Source organism: Balaenoptera borealis, assembly GCF_965194805.1.
Source record: "Balaenoptera borealis genome assembly, chromosome: 2".
NCBI lineage: Eukaryota > Metazoa > Chordata > Mammalia > Artiodactyla > Balaenopteridae > Balaenoptera > Balaenoptera borealis.
The window spans coordinates 183,831,418-183,852,174 of record NC_138867.1 but is presented as its reverse complement, the minus strand read 5'-3'; the positions used below and the strand labels follow the sequence as shown (position 1 = coordinate 183,852,174).

At 60.8% G+C, this 20,757-nt stretch overlaps 1 protein-coding gene across 3 annotated transcripts in view; it reads left to right on the top strand.

The window, feature by feature from the left end:
- Positions 1–19,064, top strand: part of AP3D1 (adaptor related protein complex 3 subunit delta 1) — a 46,314-nt gene extending 27,250 nt beyond the window's left edge. The window contains exons 7-32 of one of the 3 annotated variants that reach the window (XM_082381755.1): positions 695–834; positions 939–1,012; positions 2,194–2,243; positions 3,195–3,244; positions 3,344–3,392; positions 4,517–4,662; positions 4,737–4,885; positions 4,962–5,192; positions 5,629–5,860; positions 6,629–6,774; positions 7,227–7,368; positions 7,952–8,023; positions 8,659–8,734; positions 9,062–9,261; positions 9,610–9,683; positions 9,835–10,009; positions 10,339–10,395; positions 10,928–11,035; positions 11,233–11,379; positions 11,600–11,647; positions 11,954–12,143; positions 12,358–12,446; positions 12,527–12,612; positions 13,158–13,279; positions 13,386–13,465; positions 17,913–19,064. In XM_082381755.1, the coding sequence (XP_082237881.1) occupies positions 695–834; positions 939–1,012; positions 2,194–2,243; positions 3,195–3,244; positions 3,344–3,392; positions 4,517–4,662; positions 4,737–4,885; positions 4,962–5,192; positions 5,629–5,860; positions 6,629–6,774; positions 7,227–7,368; positions 7,952–8,023; positions 8,659–8,734; positions 9,062–9,261; positions 9,610–9,683; positions 9,835–10,009; positions 10,339–10,395; positions 10,928–11,035; positions 11,233–11,379; positions 11,600–11,647; positions 11,954–12,143; positions 12,358–12,446; positions 12,527–12,612; positions 13,158–13,279; positions 13,386–13,465; positions 17,913–18,008 (3,029 nt within the window). In that variant the 3' untranslated portion in view covers positions 18,009–19,064. The other 2 variants (XM_082381756.1, XM_082381757.1) reach the window with 2 other exon arrangements.
- Positions 19,065–20,757: the final 1,693 nt, after the last annotated feature.

The window sequence follows — 20,757 nt, the reverse complement described above, 5'->3', positions numbered from 1 at the left end:
AGGGGCCCGTGCAGGGCCGTGATGCTTCATCAGCGTCTGTGAGGCTTAGTGGAGGGGTACTAGGTCCCGGGACCCCGTCCTAGCCCTCCCCCATAGGGCACCTTCTTACTTCCTGGCACCACGAGATGCCAGGTTCACTTTCTACTTTCCCGCCAGTCCTGGAATCCGCCATTTCTCCAAACAGCTCTAGTTTTGTTAGCTGATGTGGGATTTAGAAACCAAGACCACTGGGTGTGCTTATTTCTGCCAGCCGTCATTGCCTCCAGGCCTCAGCAGACACCACACTCGTTCCCTGGGGAGGCCTCTCTGTCCGCGTGTTCACTGTCTCGTGTTTATTCTGCTGCCTTGACTGGCAGTCCCACGCCACAGGGTTCACTCCTGCCTCCGCCCGTCCTTTTCTGTAACTCCTTCTGGGGAGACCTCAGGCCATGCAGGTGTAAGACAACTTCTCCAAATATTTGCTTGTCTTGGGAGAATCTGCTGTGCATCGCAGAGGATCACGGGGTGTGGAGCGTCGTGGTTAGGGTCAGGAGCCAAGGGGCAGGCGAGGCGGGCTGGGGGCGTGAGCGGGGGCAGCCCCTGGTGGAGGCAGACGGAGCACCTGGATTGACTTTGATCCTGCTGGGGACACGCCCCGAGGGACCAGCCTGCTCCGGAGGACGCCCCCTTGCTGATGGCGTCCCTCGCTTCACAGGGGTCCAGTCAGCGGCAGTCAACGTCATCTGTGAGCTGGCCAGACGTAACCCCAAGAACTACCTTTCCCTCGCCCCGCTCTTCTTCAAGCTCATGACCTCCTCCACTAACAACTGGGTCCTCATTAAGATTATCAAACTGGCAAGTGTTGCCCCTGGGGTTTCCTGGACACGCGCAGCCAGCAGAGCCCCGGGCTGCCGTCCCATCCCTGCTTCGGGTGACCGCTGGCCTCTTTTGTCCCCTAGTTCGGTGCTCTGACCCCCTTGGAGCCAAGGTTGGGTAAGAAGCTGATTGAGCCTCTCACCAACCTGATCCACAGGTAGGGCTTGGGGCGGGCGTGGGAGGGGTGCCCCAAGGAGGGGCGGGTGGAGGGGCACCCAGGCCTGAGGGCCTGCCGCCGCCAGGAGCCGCGTCTCTGGGCTCTCCCTTCCTCAGTCTGCAGACAGCACAGTCAAGACAGGATGGAGAGGGAATTCCTTGGCAGTCCAGTGGTTAGGACTCCGAGTTCTCACTGCCGAGGTCCCGGGTTCAATCCCTGATTGGGGAACTAAAGTCTCACAAGCTGTGCAGCACTGCCAGAAGTAGACAGACAGACAGATAGGCAGGCAACGAGGATATATTTTAAAAATAAAAAAAGGTTGGAGAAAGCTGTCCCAGCCAGTCTCTGGTTCACAAGTAGACCTCAGCAGCCTAGTTGAAGAGCCCTAGGTGAGTGTGTCACCGCCCAGTTCTGGAATGTTCTAGGAGCTTCTACGCAACTTCAGGTGCCTGTGGTTGAATTGTGGGGGCCAAGCTTCAGGTGCCAGGAGATTCTGCTCCTGGGGTCCCCTGGGAAGTGGCCAAGGGCTTGGGACGTTGCTGATTTTAAACAAATCACCAGTCACCGGGTTTATAGTAGCTTGTGGTTTTCAGAGCATTGATGAGAAGCCATCGGTCCTATGACTGTTCATGTGGACTGCCTCTGGTGGCCCGTGCTCTCGGGTTTGGGGGATTTGGGCTCAAGAACATCACTGTGAGAATATCAGAGTGGAGTGGACGTGCCTGGTGCCCACCCTGGTCGTCCTGGGCTGTGCTCACTGTGGCCCTGGACACCCCCGAGGGATGACATGGGACATGACTCCGTGTTCCTCCTGCCTGCGCGTGGCCAGGCCTACTCCCTGTCCCAGTGGAGCCGGCTGGCGGGGTCTGGGCTGGAGGAGAGAGGCCTTTGGGGAACTAGGCTTCTCTTTATGGGGGTCGCAGAATCAGAAGGTTATTTGTGCGTGGGCTGCAGTGGCGGGAGCATTTCAGGCTGCTTTTGAGGGCTAAAAGGGGTGTTTCTGTCCCTTGGAGGAATCTGATGGCCTCACTGCCCAGGGTGGGGTGTCACCGGCATGGCCTTCAGACCTGAGGCTTCCTGGGCTCCGCGTTTCCTCGGAGGTGGTGCCCCCAGGGGTCTTCGTGGGGTGAGCCGGGAGGCAGGCGGCCCTGTCTTCCCGACTCCTGTGCTTCCTTCTCTAGCACGTCTGCCATGTCCCTTCTCTACGAGTGTGTCAACACCGTCATCGCAGGTGAGCACCCGGGGAGACCTGTTCTGGAGCAGGGAGCTGTCGCTGGCGGGGGAGCTGGTCCCCGGGCCTCACCAGAACCTTGAGGTTCCCGGCTGGGAAGCTGCTTGGCCCGGCCCGTCTGCAGCCCCTTTGGAAGTGTCAGCTCGGACACGGTTGCAGCCAGAGCCATCGCCAACCTTGGACTCCAGTGATAAACACTGCACCCTGGCACCTGCCACACCCACCAGCAAGACCGCTTTTCATGAGCATTTTAAAGCAAATCTCAGGCCACTTCCCCTGTGGCGTCTTTAGCATAGGACCTACAACCAGGAGAGTTCTCGAGAGAGAATCGGCACGTGTTCCCCAAAGGGTCTCGCAGAGTTCGTTAGTTGCAGTCGGACTGCCTGGTGACTTGTCCCTGCAGCCCAGTTTCCTGTAGATAGGCAGAGGGAGTTGGTGGCCCAAGGGTTCAGCTTCTCGCTGCCTTCCTGTCCCTGCCCCAAACTGTTGGGATGCTCCTCACAGCCCGTGGGCAGCCTTAAGTTCAGTAAAGCCCAGGAAGCTGGCCCGGGGTCTACGCTCGTGACTGCTCTGTGGGCTGTGAGTGTCGCTGAGGGTCAGCGACAGTGAAAGGGAGAGGAAGGGCGAGTATGGGACTTGGGAGCAGGGCAGGCTGGCCAGAGAGTGGTCCCTGAGTCTGGAAAGGTCCAAGGGGAGGATCAAGGTGTGGCAGGATCACAGATGGCCCTGGTGATGGGCAGAGGGAGTGGGGATGCAGACGGGAGGTGGGCCTGGTCCATCGTGCGTCACGGGGCCAGCGGGTCTCAGCTGGGGGCTGGCCCATAGACCTGCCCTAGACAAGGAGCCCTGGTGCCCAGGGCCTGTGGTCTGCTCTCTTGGCCGCAGAGACCCAGCCTGGGGTTCTCACTGGGGCCGGTCACGCGGGGCCCTCACCCCGGTCATCTGTTTCAGTGCTCATCTCGCTGTCGTCTGGCATGCCCAACCATAGTGCCAGCATCCAGGTATGTCATGGGACCAGGGGCTCCCCTCCTAGGCCCCAGGGACACCGACTCTGCCATTGGTTTAGAAGACGTGACCAGTGGCATCTCCCCTCTTTACAGCTCTGTGTTCAGAAACTGAGGATACTAATAGAAGACTCCGATCAGAACTGTGAGTTGCTCCCTCTGCAGGCCCTGCAGGCCCTGCGCCCTAGACCTCCGCCAGTGAGGGCTCGTCCCCGCCCGAGAGGAGCGTGGGCCTGGCATGGCTGGCAGATTCCTCCTTGGGCACGGCCCCCTCGTCTGCACGGCAGGTCCCTTCCAGCCAGCATCTCAGGGTGTGGCTTGGCTGTGTCCACTGGAAAGGTCTTTAAGCTCTGGGCCCCGTGCCCACATCCACGGGGGGCTGGAACCCGGTTGCAGGGAGGAGCCGGGGAGGCCGGCAGAAGCGCAGTTGAGAGCAGGCCCTCAGAAGCCCTCTCCACCGTGGTCCTGGCAGCAGGGGCGAGCTCAGGCCCGGGAGGAGCAGGCTGGGCGTGGGGGAAAGTCCCCACGGGCATGCTGCAGGCCCCCCGGCGGTTAATCAGGTGGGGTGGTGCGTGGGGCTCCTGATGAGCGAGGGGGAGCCGCTGTCTGTCTTGCCCAGGTGCCCACTCGTGCACTTCCTTCAGCTGACGTGTGCTGTCGAGGGTTCCAGCCAGTCACACGCCCCTGCTGCCAGGACCACGGTGGAGAGGGCTTCTGAGGGCCTGCTCACGTGGGCTGCTCATTTTTTGTTTTTCGTTTTTGTTTTTTTTTGTCTGCGCCTTGTGGCTGCTGGGATCCTAGTTCCCCAACCAGACCAGGGATTGATCCTGGGCCCTTACAGGGGAAGTGTGGAATCCCAACCACTGGACAGCCAGGGAATTAATTCCCTGGCTGCTCATTTTGAACCCAGTTCTGTTTTTTTTGAGCAGGAGTTGCCGAACTTTTCCTGGAAAGGGCCAGATAGTAATTCTCGTCAGCTTTGCTGGCTGTGTGGTCTCTGCCACTGTAGCGTAGAAGCCTGCTGGCGGGTGTAGACCACAGGCCTGTCGTGTGCCAGTAACGCTGCCCTAGAGACGGGCTGCGGCCGGACGTGGCCTGTGGCCCAGTCTAGATGATAGTGCGTTGGGCTGCTTTAGGTGGGCAGCGAGGTGGGCCTGGTGCCCGTGAGACGTGGGCCGACGGGGCCCAGGTGGTTTGGGGTGGGGCTGCAGGCCCGGCCTCGCGCTCCGAACCTCATCCACGTCTGAGAGCTCTGCGCTGTCTCTGCAGTGAAGTACCTGGGGCTCCTGGCCATGTCCAAGATCCTGAGGACGCACCCCAAGTCCGTGCAGGCGCACAAGGATCTTGTCCTGCAGTGCCTGGACGACAAGGACGAGTCCATCCGGCTGCGGGCCCTCGACCTCCTGTACGGCATGGTGCGTGCCCACCCTGCCGCCTAGCCGCCCCGCCTGCCTGCCCGGCCCCTCCCTCACCAGCCGCCCCCACCCAGGTGTCCAAGAAGAACCTGATGGAGATCGTCAAGAAGCTGATGACCCACGTGGACAAGGCCGAGGGCACGACCTACCGCGACGAGCTGCTCACCAAGATCATCGACATCTGCAGCCAGTCCAACTACCAGCACATCACCAACTTCGAGTGGTGCGGCCCGCGGCCCAGCGTGCGGGCGGGTGGACGGGCAGGTGGGGGCGCTGCCCTCACGGGCTCTGTCCCGCAGGTACATCAGCATCCTGGTGGAGCTGACCCGGCTGGAGGGCACCCGCCACGGCCACCTCATCGCCGCCCAGATGCTGGATGTGGCCATCCGCGTGAAGGCCATCCGCCGGTTTGCCGTGTCGCAGATGTCTGCGCTGCTTGACAGCGCCCATCTGGTGGCCAGCAGCACCCAGCGCAGTGGCATCTGCGAGGTGCTCTATGCGGCTGCCTGGATCTGCGGGGAGTTCTCCGAGTGAGTGGGGGCCAGGGGCCTCCTGCTCCCCAGGGGAAGCGGGTGTGCCCACCAGACCCCAGCCCCAGCAGCCGCCCCGCCCACCGGCCCGTCTCCTCTCTCCCGCCCTCGTTGGGCAACAACTGCTCTCGCCGCGAACGTCTCCCGTCACGGGGAGCGGTGAGAGGTCTGCCAGCCGCTGGCCCAGCCTTCCTCCCCTCCTCACTGCTGCAGCCACAGGTCATCTGTTGCCAAATTCAGGCCGTTGATAGTTTTCCTTTCCTTTTTCTCGACTGCTTTGTGTGGCTGCTCTGTGACTGTCTCGCCATTGCCGTGGTTTCTCCCTTCACATCTCCTCCCTCAGCACCTGACATCGGGCGGGGACTTGCATGGCTGGCGCCAGCCCTGGCACACAGACCCGCTGGGGCGGCTGCTCACTGGCCCTCCCTGTCCTCAGGCACCTACAGGAGCCCCAGCAGACCCTCGAGGCCATGCTGCGGCCCAAAGTCACCACCCTGCCGGGCCACATCCAGGCCGTGTACGTGCAGAACGTGGTCAAGCTGTACGCAGCCATCCTGCAGCAGAAGGAGCGGGCCGCGGACACGCAGGCGGCCCAGGAGGTCACGCAGCTCCTGGTGGAGCGGCTGCCCCAGTTTGTGCAGAGCGCGGACCTGGAAGCCCAGGAGCGGGTGAGTGCCGCGCGTCGGCACGTCCTCGGGGTCGGGTCAGCTCCGGGAGAGCAGCTTGGGCAGGTGTTCTTTTCGTGGCTCCCCTGCGCTCGGCCCGGGGGTTGGGCAGATCTGGAGCCCCCATGCTGGGGAAGCCCTGGGTCAAGGGGGGTGGGAGACTGTGAGCAAACGGGAGACCATGTGAGGGTATGTGGTCAGCCTGAGAGGGAAGCATCAGAGGTGACCGCGGTCCTGGAGGGCGCTGGCCGGGAGGGTGGAGGAGAGCTGGTCGGAGGAGAGCTTGGCATGGCGTCTGGGCATCGGTGGCCTGGGAGCTCGCCTCTTGGCTCCTTGGTGACGTGGGGCTCTCAGCTACCCAGACCCCGCACTGGCGCTCAGCGGACCCCGGCGGCTTCTGCGGTCACCGGCGGGTGTGTGACGTGCGCCCGTCTGCTGGCTGAGGGTCAGCTGCGCTCTTGGGGGCCGTGTGAAGGTGCCCTGGTGGCCGGCCCTGCTGCTCGCTGGGGCGGTTGCCTTGCGGGGCGGTGCTCCCTCCACCCCCAACCCGTTGTCTCGCCCGGGAGCCCGTTTGTGTCCTCGTGAAGGAGACAGCAGCTGGGCCGGCCTCCTGGCTGGCCCAGTCAGCGGCTCCTCGCGGCGTGTTCTGCAAGTCCTCAGCAGGGGTCTGGCTGGGCGTCTGCACGGTTTGAGCGATGCCCCGTGGGGGCTGAGTGGCCTTCAAGGCCAGGCCTCCGTAACTCCTTCCTGACTCATCCACGGCCCCCCCAGGCGTCTTGCATCTTGCAGCTGGTCAAGCACATCCAGAAACTTCAGGCCAGAGATGTGCCAGTGGCAGAAGAAGTGAGCGCCCTCTTTGCTGGGGAGCTGAACCCGGTGGCTCCCAAGGCACAGAAGAAGGTTCCAGTCCCCGAAGGGTGAGCTGTGCGGTCCGTCAGAGGACACAGATGCAGGGTGGCACGAGGGCCCGTGGGAGCAGGACCACAGCCCGGACCTGCCGTCCAGACGGGCGAGGTGGAGGGGGCTGGGAGGAAGGCCCCCTGCGGCCCCAGCCCCCTGTGGGCGGGACAGAGCTTTCTCACACAGACCGTATGCACGTCACTCACTAGTTCTCCTGGGGCCCTGCTGACCCCGCCCCTGGTGCCATCCCTGGGAAGCAGGTTGGCTGGCAGCCGTCGCCCACAAACCTTGGGGGCAGCGTGAGAACGTGGGAGGGGGGCTGCCCAGGCTCCAGGGCCCCTGGTCTGCCTCGCCCACTGTGACCTCGGGCCACTGCCCAGCCTTCACGTCCTTGTCTCCAAGGGGACGGCAGTGTCCAGGGCCAGGCGTGCAGGCCGGAGCCACCGTGTGGTCTCACTGTGTCCTGCAGCCTGGACCTGGACGCCTGGATCAATGAGCCGCTCTCGGACAGCGAGTCTGAGGACGAGAAGCCCAAGGCCGTGTTCCACGCCGACGAGCCACGGCACGCCAGGCAGCGGCCGCCCGAGGCGGACGAGCAGGAGCTGGCCCGGGTGAGGCGGGGCGGGCCGGGGCCGCGCGCGGGCGGGTCTGGGCTTGGGTCCGCTGTCCGGCGGGCAGCGCTGAGCCACCTTCGACCTTGCGTGCGGTTCTCATTGAGACCAGGAGTGGCCTCTTGGGCCGGGAGCTCCCTAGGGAGACCGTGGGGCCCGAGCGCGCTCAGGCCCTGGGGTGCCCGGCATGCCGCGCCCGCCTGCTGCCTGCGCTCCTGGGTGCGGAGCCTCAGGGTGCCGTGCAGACTGGAGAAGCAAGGCGTGCTGCGTCCCCCGCTCCCCCGCCGGCCTTCCTCGCCCGGCCTGCCCCCCACCCCAGGCCCTGCCCCGGAGCACGCGGCCTCTCCGAGCCCCGCCCGTGCAGCTCCTGGGTTGTCCCGCCTGCCGCCTGCCTGTCTCCCACCTGCTCTTTCCCACCGCCGCCCTCCGTCTCCTCGTGGTCAAAGGCCGACAGTGAAAGTGGCGAGGGGTCCCGGCAGCACCCCCCCCGGGTCTGGCGCGTGGACGTGGCCCCCACCTGGGGGATGCGAAGGTGAGGGCTCCGCGTGCCCGCTGACGTGCGCGCTGCGTCCTGTCCCCTCAGCGCCGCGAGGCCCGGAAGCAGGAGCAGGCCAACAACCCATTCTACATCAAGAGTTCCCCGTCCCCCCAAAAGGTGAGGCCGGCCTGCTCGCCCTTGAGACACGCTCCCGCGGGGCCCGTCCGCTCTCTGCCCACGGCCCGTGTGGGGCTGTCAGCAGGTCCACGGGCAGGACCGTGAGGGGCTCCCGACACCAACACCTGGGGAGTGAGTCCTGCGTGGGCGAGGTCAGGCTCCTTTGCCTTGGTGGGAGGGGAGGGGGCGTGAGGGGACCTGGGCTCCTGCCTGGAGCCACGGCCTTCATCTGTACCCTCCACCCCGCAGACCCGTCGTCCGTGTTGGGCTCCCTTGGGGACACGTGGCTCCACGGGGCGGGTGCTGCGCGGTTTCCTTGCTCTTGGGATTTCTGGGTCACCTCTCTGAGGGGCTGCAGACTGTCCCCCGCCGGCACCTGTGTGTCGGGCTTGCTGATTCCAGCCGTCCTGGGGGCGGGAAGCGCTATGTCACCATGGTTCCAAGCCTGCACTGTTTTTCCGACTCGGAAAGAAAAAAGATTCAGGTGCAAAAAATGGAAGTGTTGCACCCCATCCTGTACTCGTCCCCGCTGGCAGCCCACCCCCGTCTTTGTGACCCCTTGCTCTGGGGCGTTGGCGCATCACGCTGGGCCCGCCGCCCTGCCCCGTGACGGGGCCTCGGTGTCTCCTCTCCAGCGGTACCAGGACGCGCCAGGCGTGGACCACATTCCCGTGGTGCAGATTGACCTCTCGGTGCCCTTGAAGGTGCCAGGCAAGTGTGTGCCCGGTGGCACGGGTGACGGGGGCTTCAGGCCAGGTGCAGGTGCCACCTCGGGCCTGCGCTCCAGCCCTGCACCCCGTGCTGCATCCTCGTCCCAGCAGGCAGGGGTGCACGCCACGGCCCCCAGGTTCAGCCCCATACCCCTCGCTGCCCTGGGGACCCTGTCTGTGTCCCGGTAGCCAGAGGGCATTGCCCAGCTTCCCCTTCCCCCAGGCCTGGGTCTCGGGGCTGTGGGTGAACCAGGTGGCAGCAGGGTGCTGGCCGGGTGGGACGTGTCCACGGCTCCGGGCTGAGTGCCGCGTGTGCGCCTGTCGGCAGGGATGCCCATGTCAGACCAGTACGTGAAGCTGGAGGAAGAACGGCGGCACCGGCAGAGGCTGGAGAAGGACAAGAGAAAGAGGAAGAAGAGGGAGCGGGAGAGGCGGGGCGCCCGGCGCCACAGCTCACTGCACACGGAGAGCGACGAGGACATCACCCCCGCCCAGCGTGTGGACATCGTCACCGAGGAGATGCCCGAGGTCAGCCGCGGGCCTGCGTGGCGGGCGGGCAGGCACCCTTCCCCGAGGTGGGCTCCACCCTCGCGTGGGCCTGCCCATCACTGCTGCCTCTGTGGCATGGGGCAGCCTCAGCCAGCTGTGCCCTGTGCACCGTGAGCAGGCGGCCCCTGCACTCCTGCCCCCATTACCTGCGTTGAGTTCGCTGCCCGCGCCGAGCGCCAGGCCCCAGATCAGACTCCCTCATGGGTGTGGACCTGGTGGCCTGTTTCTGAGAAGGGAGATGGGTGCCCTGTCCACCCGTAAGGCTCGGCGGGGTCGGGGGCCAGACGGGTTGATCTGGATGGACACAGGGCTCCTCTCCCCCCTCAGAATGCCCTGCCCAGCGACGAGGACGACAAAGACCCCAACGACCCCTACAGGGCCCTGGACATCGACTTGGACAAGTGAGTGCTGGGACTGAGACCTGGGCAGCTGCCCCGCGGGGCTGGACATGGCCTGGGCTCCCCATGGCCTGGTCCCTCCCTCTGTTCTCTGTTTACTGCACAGAGGGGGAGTGGCCTTGTCACGGGCCATGCCTCCTGTGACCACCCCCAGGCCCCTAGCCGACAGCGAGAAGCTGCCCGTCCAGAAACACAGAGACGCTGAGACCTCCAAGTCCCCGGAGAGACAGGACATCGCTGTCGTGGAAAAAAAGAGCAAGAAGCCCAAGAGGAAGGAGAAGAAGCACAAGGAGAAAGAGCGAGAGAAGAAAAAGAAGGAGGCGGAGAAGGTGAGAGGCCAGGCGGCGTGTGTCACGTTGGGCGGGGCGGGCCCGGGCTGCCAGCTGCCCCTCTTCCATGGCGTGCGTGTCATGCGTGTGGAGGGGGGCTCCTACAGAACCGTCACGCACGGGTCGTGGGCCTTGCCGCAGAGCAGCGTGACTCCGCCTGGCCGCGTGGTCTCGGCGGGCGCTCGTTCCCGTGGCGGTAGCGCTGGACGTGCTGCCGGCTCCGTGCACGCTCGGGTCCTGCGGGGCTGCAGTGGCCTGTGCCTGGCGGAGCCACCGTGCCCTCTCAGGGCTGCTGCTCTGGCCAAAGGCGTGTGTTCCTGTGGTTTCAGGGTGCGGACTTAGACTTCTGGCTGTCCACCACGCCGCCTGCCGCCACCCCGGCCCCGGTAAGAGCCTGCCAGTGACCTGTGCTGGCCCCAAGTGCCCCTCGGCGGACACCTGTGCTTTTCGGCCTTGGAGACGTCAGGGTGCCACCTTGGCGCCCTGCCCCGGCGGTGGAGGAGGTGGGGGACCCTCAGGCAGAAGCCCGGTCTGGGCCGGCTCGGTTCTGTGCCCGAGGTCTCGCCCAGGCAATGGCTGCGTGGCCGGCCCTCAGCGCAGATCCCGGGCCCCCAGAGCCAGGCAGCGCTCCTGAGCAACCGCTTTGTGTTAGTGGCTGGGGCCTGGTGGCTCTGGGGTCTCCAGCCGTGACCCTGGTCAGTGCCAGCCGGCCTCAGGCAGGGCCTCCTTTCCCCTCTGCTGGCCACCGGCACTTACTGGGGGCCACACGTCTGTCTGCATTCTGGCGACACGCCTGGCGTGCGGAGGGAGGTTCGTCACTGCGGGGTGTCCCGGACCAGGCAGGTCAGGGCTGAGGGCGCAGGCCACCCCATCCCGGGCCCCAGCTGCCTTTTGAGCCTGCCACCTGTCTTCCTGCAGGAAGAGCCCGGCGTGAACGCCGCGGTCGCTGCCCCAAAGGAGGAGCAGGAGGAGCCCAGGGGAGAGGAGCAGGACGCCGCCGAGGACGGGGAGCAGGACCTCGAGAAGGTGGGGGCGTGGTGTGCAGGATCCGGGCTGGGGGAGGTGCTAGCCCGCCACCCAGGTCCCACCGAGGGGGGCCGCTGGGGCCTCCTCACAGTGGCCTCCTGTCGCTGTGCGTGTGGGGTTCTGCTTCCACACGGCACCATGGGGCTGTAACTCGCTGGAGGAGCGTGGGGTTGGCCTGAGCCCTGTTCCTGTTTCAGAAACCTTCCAAGCATAAGAAGAAGAAACACAAGAAGGACAAGGAGGAGCGCTCCAAAGACCAGAAGAAATCCAAGAAGAGGGCGCCTCCGAGGGAAGGGGAGGCCGAGCCCGTGGAGAACGGCGCGCTCGATGAGGAGCCCCTCCCGGTGAGCGTGCTTCCCGAGCACGCTGGGAGCGGGCCATGGGCGTTGCACCCTCCCTGCGGTCCTCCCGGCCCTGCCAGGGTCAGGAGCCCCGGGGTGTAGACTCGTGTTGTCCGGGACCCGCGGGGGCTCCTAGTGTTTCCTGCCGGCGGCACCTGGCAGCTCCCGACGTCGGTCCCAGGTCCTCGCCGCCCGAAGCTGAAACGTTTCTCTTTTGTTCCAGCCCATGTCTAGCTACTCTCTCCTGGCTGAGAATTCTTACATCAAGATGGTGAGCCACGTGGGGGTTATGGGGGGTGGGGCCGGGCGGGCTCAGGGCTCTTGTCTCTGGACACGCAGGGCATGGAGTGGAGCTGGGCGGCCAGCGAGGCCTGCTCACTGTGGGTCGGGAACAGCTGACAGTCGCGGACAGAGCTGGAACTCGGGTGCTCGTGCGAGGGCTCAGGACGTTCCCTTCTTTGCACATTCATGCGCTGAGAGAGCGGGTGGTGCCCACACTCTCCCGGGCCCTCGTCTAGGCCCACGGGGGTCCTTGGTGGGCTTCCCTGCCCCGCCGACCCCGGGCCTTGCTCTGCAGACGTACGACGTGCAGGGCAGCCTGCAGAAGGACAGCCAGGTCACGGTGTCCGTGGTCCTGGAGAACCAGAGCAGCAGCTTCCTCAAGAACATGGAGCTCAACGTGCTGGACTCTCTCAACGCCCGGCTGGCCCGGCCAGAGGGCTCCTCGGTCCACGACGGTGTCCCCGTGCCTTTCCAGCTGCCCCCTGGTGAGTGGCCCCCGGGGCGGCCAGGAGCCCCCGGATCCTGTCATCTGGTGCCCCCTCAGGGCTGAGCCTGGCTCCCTGACCAGGGCAGGCAGCACTAAGGACAGACCCAGGCCAGGCTTGCGTCCCTGCCGCCTGCCCAGGTGGCTGCACCCCCATCCGCCACCCCAGGCCGTGCCCCGTGCTGCTTCTCAGGTCCGCTTCTCGCCCTCACCAGGCATCTCCAACGAAGCCCAGTTTGTGTTCACCATTCAGAGCATCGTCACGGCGCAGAAGCTCAAAGGGACCCTGTCTTTCATCGCCAAGGTACCTGGTGGGGAAGGGGGGCACCCTGAGGGTCAGCCGCGTGCCCCACCCCCGCTCACCCTGCGCCCCTGCTCCTGCAGAATGACGAAGGTTCCACCCATGAGAAGCTGGACTTCAAGCTGCACTTCACCTGCACCTCGTACTTGGTCACCACGCCGTGCTACAGGTGCGCCACCCTCCTGCCCACCTCTGGCTCCCCACTTCTGTGCCGTGGGAAGCTCTCCATGCGGTCACCTTGGCAACGTCCTCTGACCCGAGACAAGGATGTGCACGGAGTGTTGGGTGACCGGCTCGTGGTTGGCGCAGAACGCCCAGCGCGTCTGCCGGGCCGGCCAGCTCGGGCGCCTGACTGTCAGCACAGGCCTGGTGGCCCTAACGCTGGACGTCCGAGCCCAGAGCGCGGGCAGGGCTGGCCCTCCTGAGGCCCCTCTCCGTGGCCCTCTCCCCGTGTCCTCACATGGTCATCCATCCCTGCACGTCTGCATCCTCATTTCCTGTTCCCACAGGGACCCTGGTCACGTTAGATTAGGGCCCTGTCTCCAAGTGCAGTCGTGTCCTGGGGACACGTTCAGCTCTTGACTTCCTACCAGACCCTGGGGGACCCTGAGTTACAGGCCCACAAAGGAGGCGCCCCACCCCCTGGGCTGGGGTCTCTGCCCTGCTGCAGGGGATCCCCCTGTTGTCCCTCCCCGTTCTGTGTCCTTCCCACAGTGACGCGTTTGCCAAGTTGTTGGAGTCCGGGGACCTGAGCATGAGCTCAGTCAAGGTTGATGGCATTAGTATGTCCTTCCAGAACCTTCTGGCAAAGATCTGTTTTCACCACCATTTTTCCGGTAAGACTGGACATGCCGACAGATGGCTTGGCCCTCTTCCCGCACCTGTGACTGTCCCCTGCCGCCAGGGGCTGGCCCGGCCTCACCCCCAGGCCCTCTGTTGCAGTTGTGGAGCGGGTGGACTCCTGCGCCTCCATGTACAGCCGTTCCATCCAGGGCCACCACGTCTGCCTCCTGGTGAAGAAGGTGAGCCCCACGGGAGGGCCCCCGCCAGGCCTGTCCACGCCTCGCCGCCGTGCCTCCTTGAGCCTGTGTTTGTGAGGGGTGTCGGCCTTTCCTTTTCTCCATCTGGCCTTGGCATCAGGGCACTAGTGTGTTCCCCCTTCTCACATTTCCCGGAAGAGATTGCGTGTAGTCAGTATTCCTTCTTGCACGTTATGTAGAATTCGCCAAGGAAAGCGTTTGGGTCTGGGGGTTTCTTTTTTGAAAGGTTTTTATCTACGAGTTCAGTTTCTTTCTTTGATAGTTGTAAGACTTGTTTCATAACCTGTTTCATCCAGGTTATGGAGCTGATGGTGTGTCAAGTTGGCCGGTTCTCTTCGTGTCCTTTTAGTGTCTGAGGGATCAGTGGTGATTATTTTTCATTCTTTTTTTTTTTTTTTTTAATTATTGATTTATTTATTTAATTTTGGCTGTGTTGGGTCTTTGTTTCTGTGCGTGGGCTTTCTCTAGTTGCGGCAAGCGGGGGCCACTCTTCGTCGCGGTGCGCGGGCCTCTCACCATCGCGGCCTCTCTTGTTGCGGAGCACAGGCTCCAGATGCGCAGGCTCAGTAGCTGTGGCTCACGGGCCCAGTTGCTCCGTGGCATGTGGGATCTTCCCAGACCAGGGCGCGAACCCGTGTTCCCTGCATTGGCAGGCAGACTCTCAACCACTGCACCACCAGGGAAGCCCTGTTTTTCATTCTTGATGTTGGTAATTGGTGTCTTCTCTCATTTTTCTTGGTTATCCTGGCCAGAAGTCTTACTTATCCATTTTGTTGATCTTTTGAAAGATCAATTTGATAACCGATCTTTTTAATATTCTTTTTTTTTTTTTTAATTTTATAGCTACTTTATTTATTTATTTATTATTTATTTTTGGCTGTGTTGGGTCTTCGGTTCGTGCGAGGGCTTTCTCTAGTTGCGGCAAGCGGGGGCCACTCTTCATCGCGGTGCGGGGACCGCTCTTCATCGCGGTGCGCGGGCCTTTCACTATCGCGGCGCGCGGGCCTTTCACTATCGCGGCCCCTCCCGTTGCGGGGCACAGGCTCCAGACGCGCAGGCTCAGCAGTTGTGGCTCAGGGGCCCAGCTGCTCCGTGGCATGTGGGATCTTCCCAGACCAGGTCTCGAACCCGTGTCCCCTGCATTAGCAGGCAGATTCTCAACCACTGCTCCACCAGGGAAGCCTGATAACCAATCTTTTTAAAAAGTTAGGGACTTTCCTGGCAGTGCAGTGGTTAGGACTCCATGCTTCCACTGCCGGGCGCCCGGGTTTGATCCCTGGCATGGTACGGCCAAAAAATTTAAAAAGTTAATATTTCTTTAAACAATAAATTTTATTGAGTTTTGCTGCATATCTCCTTACTTCTGCCTGCCTTGGGTTTATTTTGCTCATTCGTGGTTTCTTAAGGTGAAAACTTAGACCAAGACCTGTCTCTTCTTCTTCTTTTTTTTTTTTCTAATATTTATTTGTTTGTTTGTTTGTTCGTTTATTTATTTACTTATTTTTGACTCGAGCCAGGTCTTTAGTTGCTGCACGCAGACTTCTTAGCTGTGGCATGTGGACTCTTAGTTGTGGCATGTAACTCTTTAGTTGCTGCATGCGGGATCTAGTTCCCCGACCAGGGATCGAACGCAGGCCCCCTGCATTGGGAGCGCGGAGTCTTACCCACTGCACCACCAGGGAAGTCCAAGACCTGTCTCTTCTAATAAAGTTTTTAGTGTTATAAATTTTCCTCTTAAGTACTGTTTTGGATGAACTGCACACATTTTTGTGATTCATTTTCATTTCTGTACAGTTCAAAATACTTCCTATCACTCCTTCCTCTCTGACCCATGGATTACTTAGAAGTATGTTAATTTCTAAGCATTTAGAAAGTTTCCTGTTGCTTTTTGGTTACTGATTTCTAGTTTGACTTTTCAGGCCTTTGAAATGTGCTGAGGCCTGTGCTCTGGCCCAGGATGTGGTCATTCTGGGTGGATATTCCATAGGTGCCTGAAAGCATGTTATACGTGTCACCTAGATCCTGCTGGTTGATGGCGTTTTCCTTTTCTTCTGGATCCTTGCAGATTTTCTCTCTTCTGGCCCTTGATGAGTGAGCAAGGAGTATGAGGCCAGTGGTGGTCAGTTGGTCTGTTCCCCCAGTTCGTCAGGCTTTACTCCATGTGTGGGAGCCCTGTTGTTGGCTGTGTGGACCGTTAGAATTGTGGGATCTTGGCGAGGGACCCTCTCATCAGTGGGTGTGCTCCTCTCTGTCCTGGGCTGTGTTCTTTTGTCTGAAGGCTACCTTGTCTGGTATCAGTACAGGCACTCCTGCTCTCATTTGATGGGTGCTTACGTGGTATGTCTTTTGCTATGAACCTGCCTTTATCCTGTTTGGATAAGAATTCCTTGTGAATGCTGTGGAGTTTGGGTCACGTGTCCTTATTCATCCTGTCAATCTCTGTCTTTCAGTTGTCGTGTTGAGACCATTTGTGCTTAAAGTATTACTGATACATTTGGGTTTGTCCCACATTTTGTTTTTTCCCTGTGTTTTTCGTTCCTCTTCTTCCCACTTCCACTTTCTGTGGTGTATGTGAGCATTACAGTATCCTGTGTTTATATGTTGGCTGTGTTGTTGATGGTCTCTGTGTATCTGCTTGGGGAGCTCAAGGGACTACATTACACACTTGGTGTGCACAGTCTACTTGGAACTCAGGCGGAATGTAAAAAGCTCACACCCTCTCGGTCCCTTGACCATCCCTTCGCACGGGCAGTTGTCTTAGGTTTTGCCTTTGCAGACGTTGAAGACGCCTTACACCACATTACAGCTTTACAGATTTCAGAGAACTCGGGGTGCGGGTGGGGGCGGGAGGGGGTGAGATAGCCTCTTGTGCTCGCCCACATGTCTCCCATTTCTGTCGCTTTCATTCCTCACGTTCCACCCTTCTGGCTCATTTCCCTCTGTCTGAAGAACTTCTTTTTAGATCAGGTATATTGGATGTGTATTCTCTTAGTTTTCCTTCATCTGATTGATTATTCTTTATTTCAGTATTCCTCAAGGCTATTTTTACTGGGTATGAAATTCTGGCTTTGTCGGTCTTTTTTCACTCAGTACCTCAAAAATAGGCCATTTCCCCCTTTTTAAAAAGAAAAAAAATGAAAATATTTACTTATTTGGCTGCACCAGGTCTTAGTTGCAGCATGCAGGATCTTTTTAGTTGCAGCATGAGCGATCTTTGGTTGAGGCGTGCGGGATCTAGTTCCCTGACCAGGGATCAAACCTGGGCCCCCCGCATTGGGAGCACAGAGTCTTAGCCACTGGACCACCAGGGAAGGCCCTAGGCCATTTCCTTTTAGTGTCTGTGGTTTCTGACAAGGAACATTTTCCTTTTACTAGGGAATGCATCGTTTTCCTCTGGCTATTTTAGGTTTTTCTCTGTCTTCAGTTTTCAGCGGTTCGTGATGTGTCTGGGCATTGACTTCCTTGGGTTTATGTTAACTGTGTGGAGTCTGCCGAACTTGCTGAATTTGTGCGTTTATGTCTTTTGCACAACTTGGAAGTTTTCAGCTATGATTTAAGTACCTCTTCAGCACTTCATTCTTTGTCCCCTCCTTCCAGGACCCCTGTGATGTGAATCTCAGACCTTTTGTTACTCTGCCCACCCCACCCCACCTCCGACTCCTTTCCGCTATCTGTTCAGCTTGGATTATTTTCATTAATCTCTTGTCTGGGTCATTGACTCTTCTGTCATGTCCGTTCTGCTGTTGAGCCCATCCAGTGAGCTTTTCATCTTGGCTGTTGTATTCAGGTCTCAAAGTTCCACTGGGTTGATCTTGACTCTTCCATTACTTTGCTGAGATGTTGTGTTTTCCTGTGTGCTTCAGGAATGTACGTGGTTGGTGATGGGAGGTTCTCGTAGTAGCTACTTCAAAGCCTGTTAGGTGATTCCAACATCCACCTCTTCTCCGTGGGCGTTTGTTGATTGTCTTTTCCACGTGAGCTGAGATTTCCCCGGTCTTGCGGTGCCGAGTGATTTTGGACTGTATCCTGGACACTCTGAATAGGAGGAGACCCTGGGCCTTCCTTAGACCCTGTGGAGGGCGTTGACACACAGGTTCCAGCTGCAGGACATCTGGGCCCACGCCCGCCGGTTTTCACAGCCTTCCTCTCTGCACAGCTGCCTCCTGCGTACCCCTGTGGGGCCGGGCCGGGTGGGGCTGTGTGTCCTCCGCAGGGCCATGGCATCGCTGCCTCTGCCGCGCTCTGCCAGAGCGTCCATCCTGGGCCCCTGGGGGACAGCAGGGCGCGGTGCACCTGCTCCGTCGTGCCTGGAGCCCCTCCTTTTGATTATGAAAGCACCCGGGCGTAGGAGAGCATTTGCAAAAGTTGGAGGTACACGGGAGTCGCAGGGCGGCGTCTCAAGGCGCTGGCCGTTGTTTCCCCGTTGCAGGGTGAGAAGTCGGTGTCGGTGGATGGGAAGTGCAGCGATTCAACACTGCTGAGCAACGTGCTAGAGGAGATGAAGGAAACGCTGGCCAAATGCTGAGCGCGCCACCCGCCATGGGGAGGGCTCGCGGGGAGGGCGGCCAGGTGCCGGGTTTCTCCTCTGTCGCAAGGACTGGGTGCAGCCGGGAGATAACCCAGTCCACCGTCATCCACTGTGTAGACACCGAGGTTTATGTTGCGTTGATTTATCCTGTCATCTTTTTTACTTTGCCCTCACCGCCCTCTCTGGCGAGAAGCCCCCTTCCACTCCCCAGGCCAGCAGGGGCTTCTGTAGCCGGAGCAGACTGTGCACATGGCCACAGGAGCTGCCCGAGGGTGAGGGTGACCGCCATCCAGGCTGGTTCCTGGTGGGGACCAGACGGGGTGGCGCGTCCCGCTTCTGTCAAGCCATCCGAGTCCCGTGAGTCCCCGGATGCCCTGCCCACTGGCAGCTGGGGGGTGAAGAACAGGCCAGCTGCTCAGCCAGGCGACATTCCTGTTGATCCCTGACGCCAAGGGTCACGTCCTCCCCGCAGGACACATGGTGGGAGAGGGTCATGCAGGCTCTCGTCCATCACATCCCGTTCATCCCACCGCTGTGTTCGTGTGTCCGCCGAGTGGGGGGTGCCCAGCGGGGATCCCGGACCTCACTGGCTTTCGTGCCCAGTCGGGTGTTGGGGTGAGTGGTGGAGAGCTGCGATTCTGGCCCCTCCGCTCATCACTGGACGCTCTGCAGGTCTGTGCCTGCACGTGCGGAAGGGCCTAGTCCTGGGCTCCGCAGCCCTGACGGCGAAGCACGTGTGTCCAGGGGCGGCTGGGCCCCTGAAATGCACCTCAGGGGCAGGGAGGGGGACCCCAGCCCACCCCCGTGAGACTGAACTTTCCTCAGAAACGATAGTCCTCGATGACGTTTTAACTTTTCCTTTTGATGAAAACTGTCACTTTAGCATGTAGAGTAACCTATTACAGAATCCTGTGCAGTGATTCTAGAATTTCGAAATGTATGATGTGTTATATAAGAATTTATTTGCTATCGACATTCCCGTATAAAGGAGAGACATATCACGCTGCTGTAATGATTCTGTGTCAAGATGATCCAATAAACTTGCAAAACAGACGTATACCTGTTGGGTCTCTGGCCCATGACAGTGTATGCCCCCCCAGCCAGGGGACTCTGACCCACTGTGGGGGCCAGCACACACCCCTGAAATGCCCGTGGCCCGGGGGGTGCAGGGCACCCTCATGGAGGTTGCGGTGTGCAGGGGAGCCCTTGCCCTCCTGCCCTGCACCCCTCAGCCCCTCGGCAGGGGACGTGGTCCTCACGGTATCCAGGCCCCTGGGCTCCGGTGGTAACGAGGAGCCACCTGACCCCCCCCCGGGATTCTGAGGGGTCCACGGGTCTCCCGCCCTTACCAGGGAACCCCATTCGTAAGGGGTGTGCGGGGTGAGCAGAAGCATTACTGAAATAAATAAGGAAAGTTTAAGTTAGGTAAACGCTTGTCCACACACGCACACACACACCCTCGTTTCTAATTTTCGAAGCGCCCAGTGAGAAAAGGGCAGGGTTAGGAGTCCAGACACACATGTACAGAGCCCAGGGCCCCAGGGATCAGCAGGGGCAGATGCCGGAAGGGAGGCCCTGTTGCTGTTTTGGGGGTTTTTTGTTTCGTGTTTTTTTTTCTTCTTTTTAATTTTATATTTTATTTTTGGCTGTCTTGGGTTTTCGTTGCTGGGTGCAGGTTTTCTCTAGTTGCGGTGCGCAGGCTTCTCATTGTGGTGGCTTCTCTTGTTGCGGAGCACGGGCTCTAGGCGCGCGTCAGTTGTTGTGGCGCGTGGGCTCAGTAGTTGTGGCTCGCGGGCTCTAGAGTGCAAGCTCAGTAGTTGTGGTGCACGGGCTTAGTTGCTCCGTGGCATGTGGGATCTTCCCGGACCAGGGCTCGAACCCGTGTCCCCTGCATTGGCAGGCAGATTCTTAACCACTGTGCCACCAGGGAAGCCCCCTGCTGCTGTTTTGATTCTCAGCGTTTCAGATGGCTTCACTGACGCCATGTGGACAGAGGGCTGTGCCAGCAGAGCCCAAATCAACTCCAGCCTGAATCCAAAACGTGGGCAGGTGTGGAGCCCCGCACGGAAGCCCCCTCCGGCAGCGGGTGGGGAGAGAGGCCTCGGATGGCCCCCGGGTGGTCGTTGGCCTGGCCCGCCCTGCTCCAGCTCGTGGACCCCGCACAGGCCCCAGGGCGTTGGAGCATCCCTCTGGAGTTTCCCGCTCTCAGTTCCCCTGACCTCAGCAACATTCCTGGGCAGGCAGAGGCCAGTGTTCTGTCAGTGAACCCTTGGAAGGAAGGCGCCACGCCAGGCAGGGGACCCCTTAGCTGGGGGAAGGGATCGGCGGCTGACCAGGCTGTGAAGGGCCAGCCCAGGAGCCAGACAGCTGCCAAGCTCACCACAGCATCCGCGGGCACAGAGGCACCTCCCATCTGCTGGATGGATGTTGAGCCCTGGGTCACAGTTTGGGTCTGTCCCCTCATGACCCATGTGGGGTGTTTCCTCAAAACCAAGAAGCCAAGCGGTGGGCACAGCAGTTCCCGTGCCTCGGCTGAGATGCAGCCGATGTGGTAGGAGCCCCAAGATGCACCGATGCTGGCCCTGGCTTTCACCAGCCTCCTTTCATGTCATCAAGAGAACCACCTGCCCTGAAGGCTAGTTGCCGTTTGCACCCGGGAAGCCCCGCAGCCCTGCCCTGTAGGCCAAGGTCGCACCTCGCCTGGGGCCCCAGCCCGGAGCCCCAACAAGGACCACTTCGGGATGAG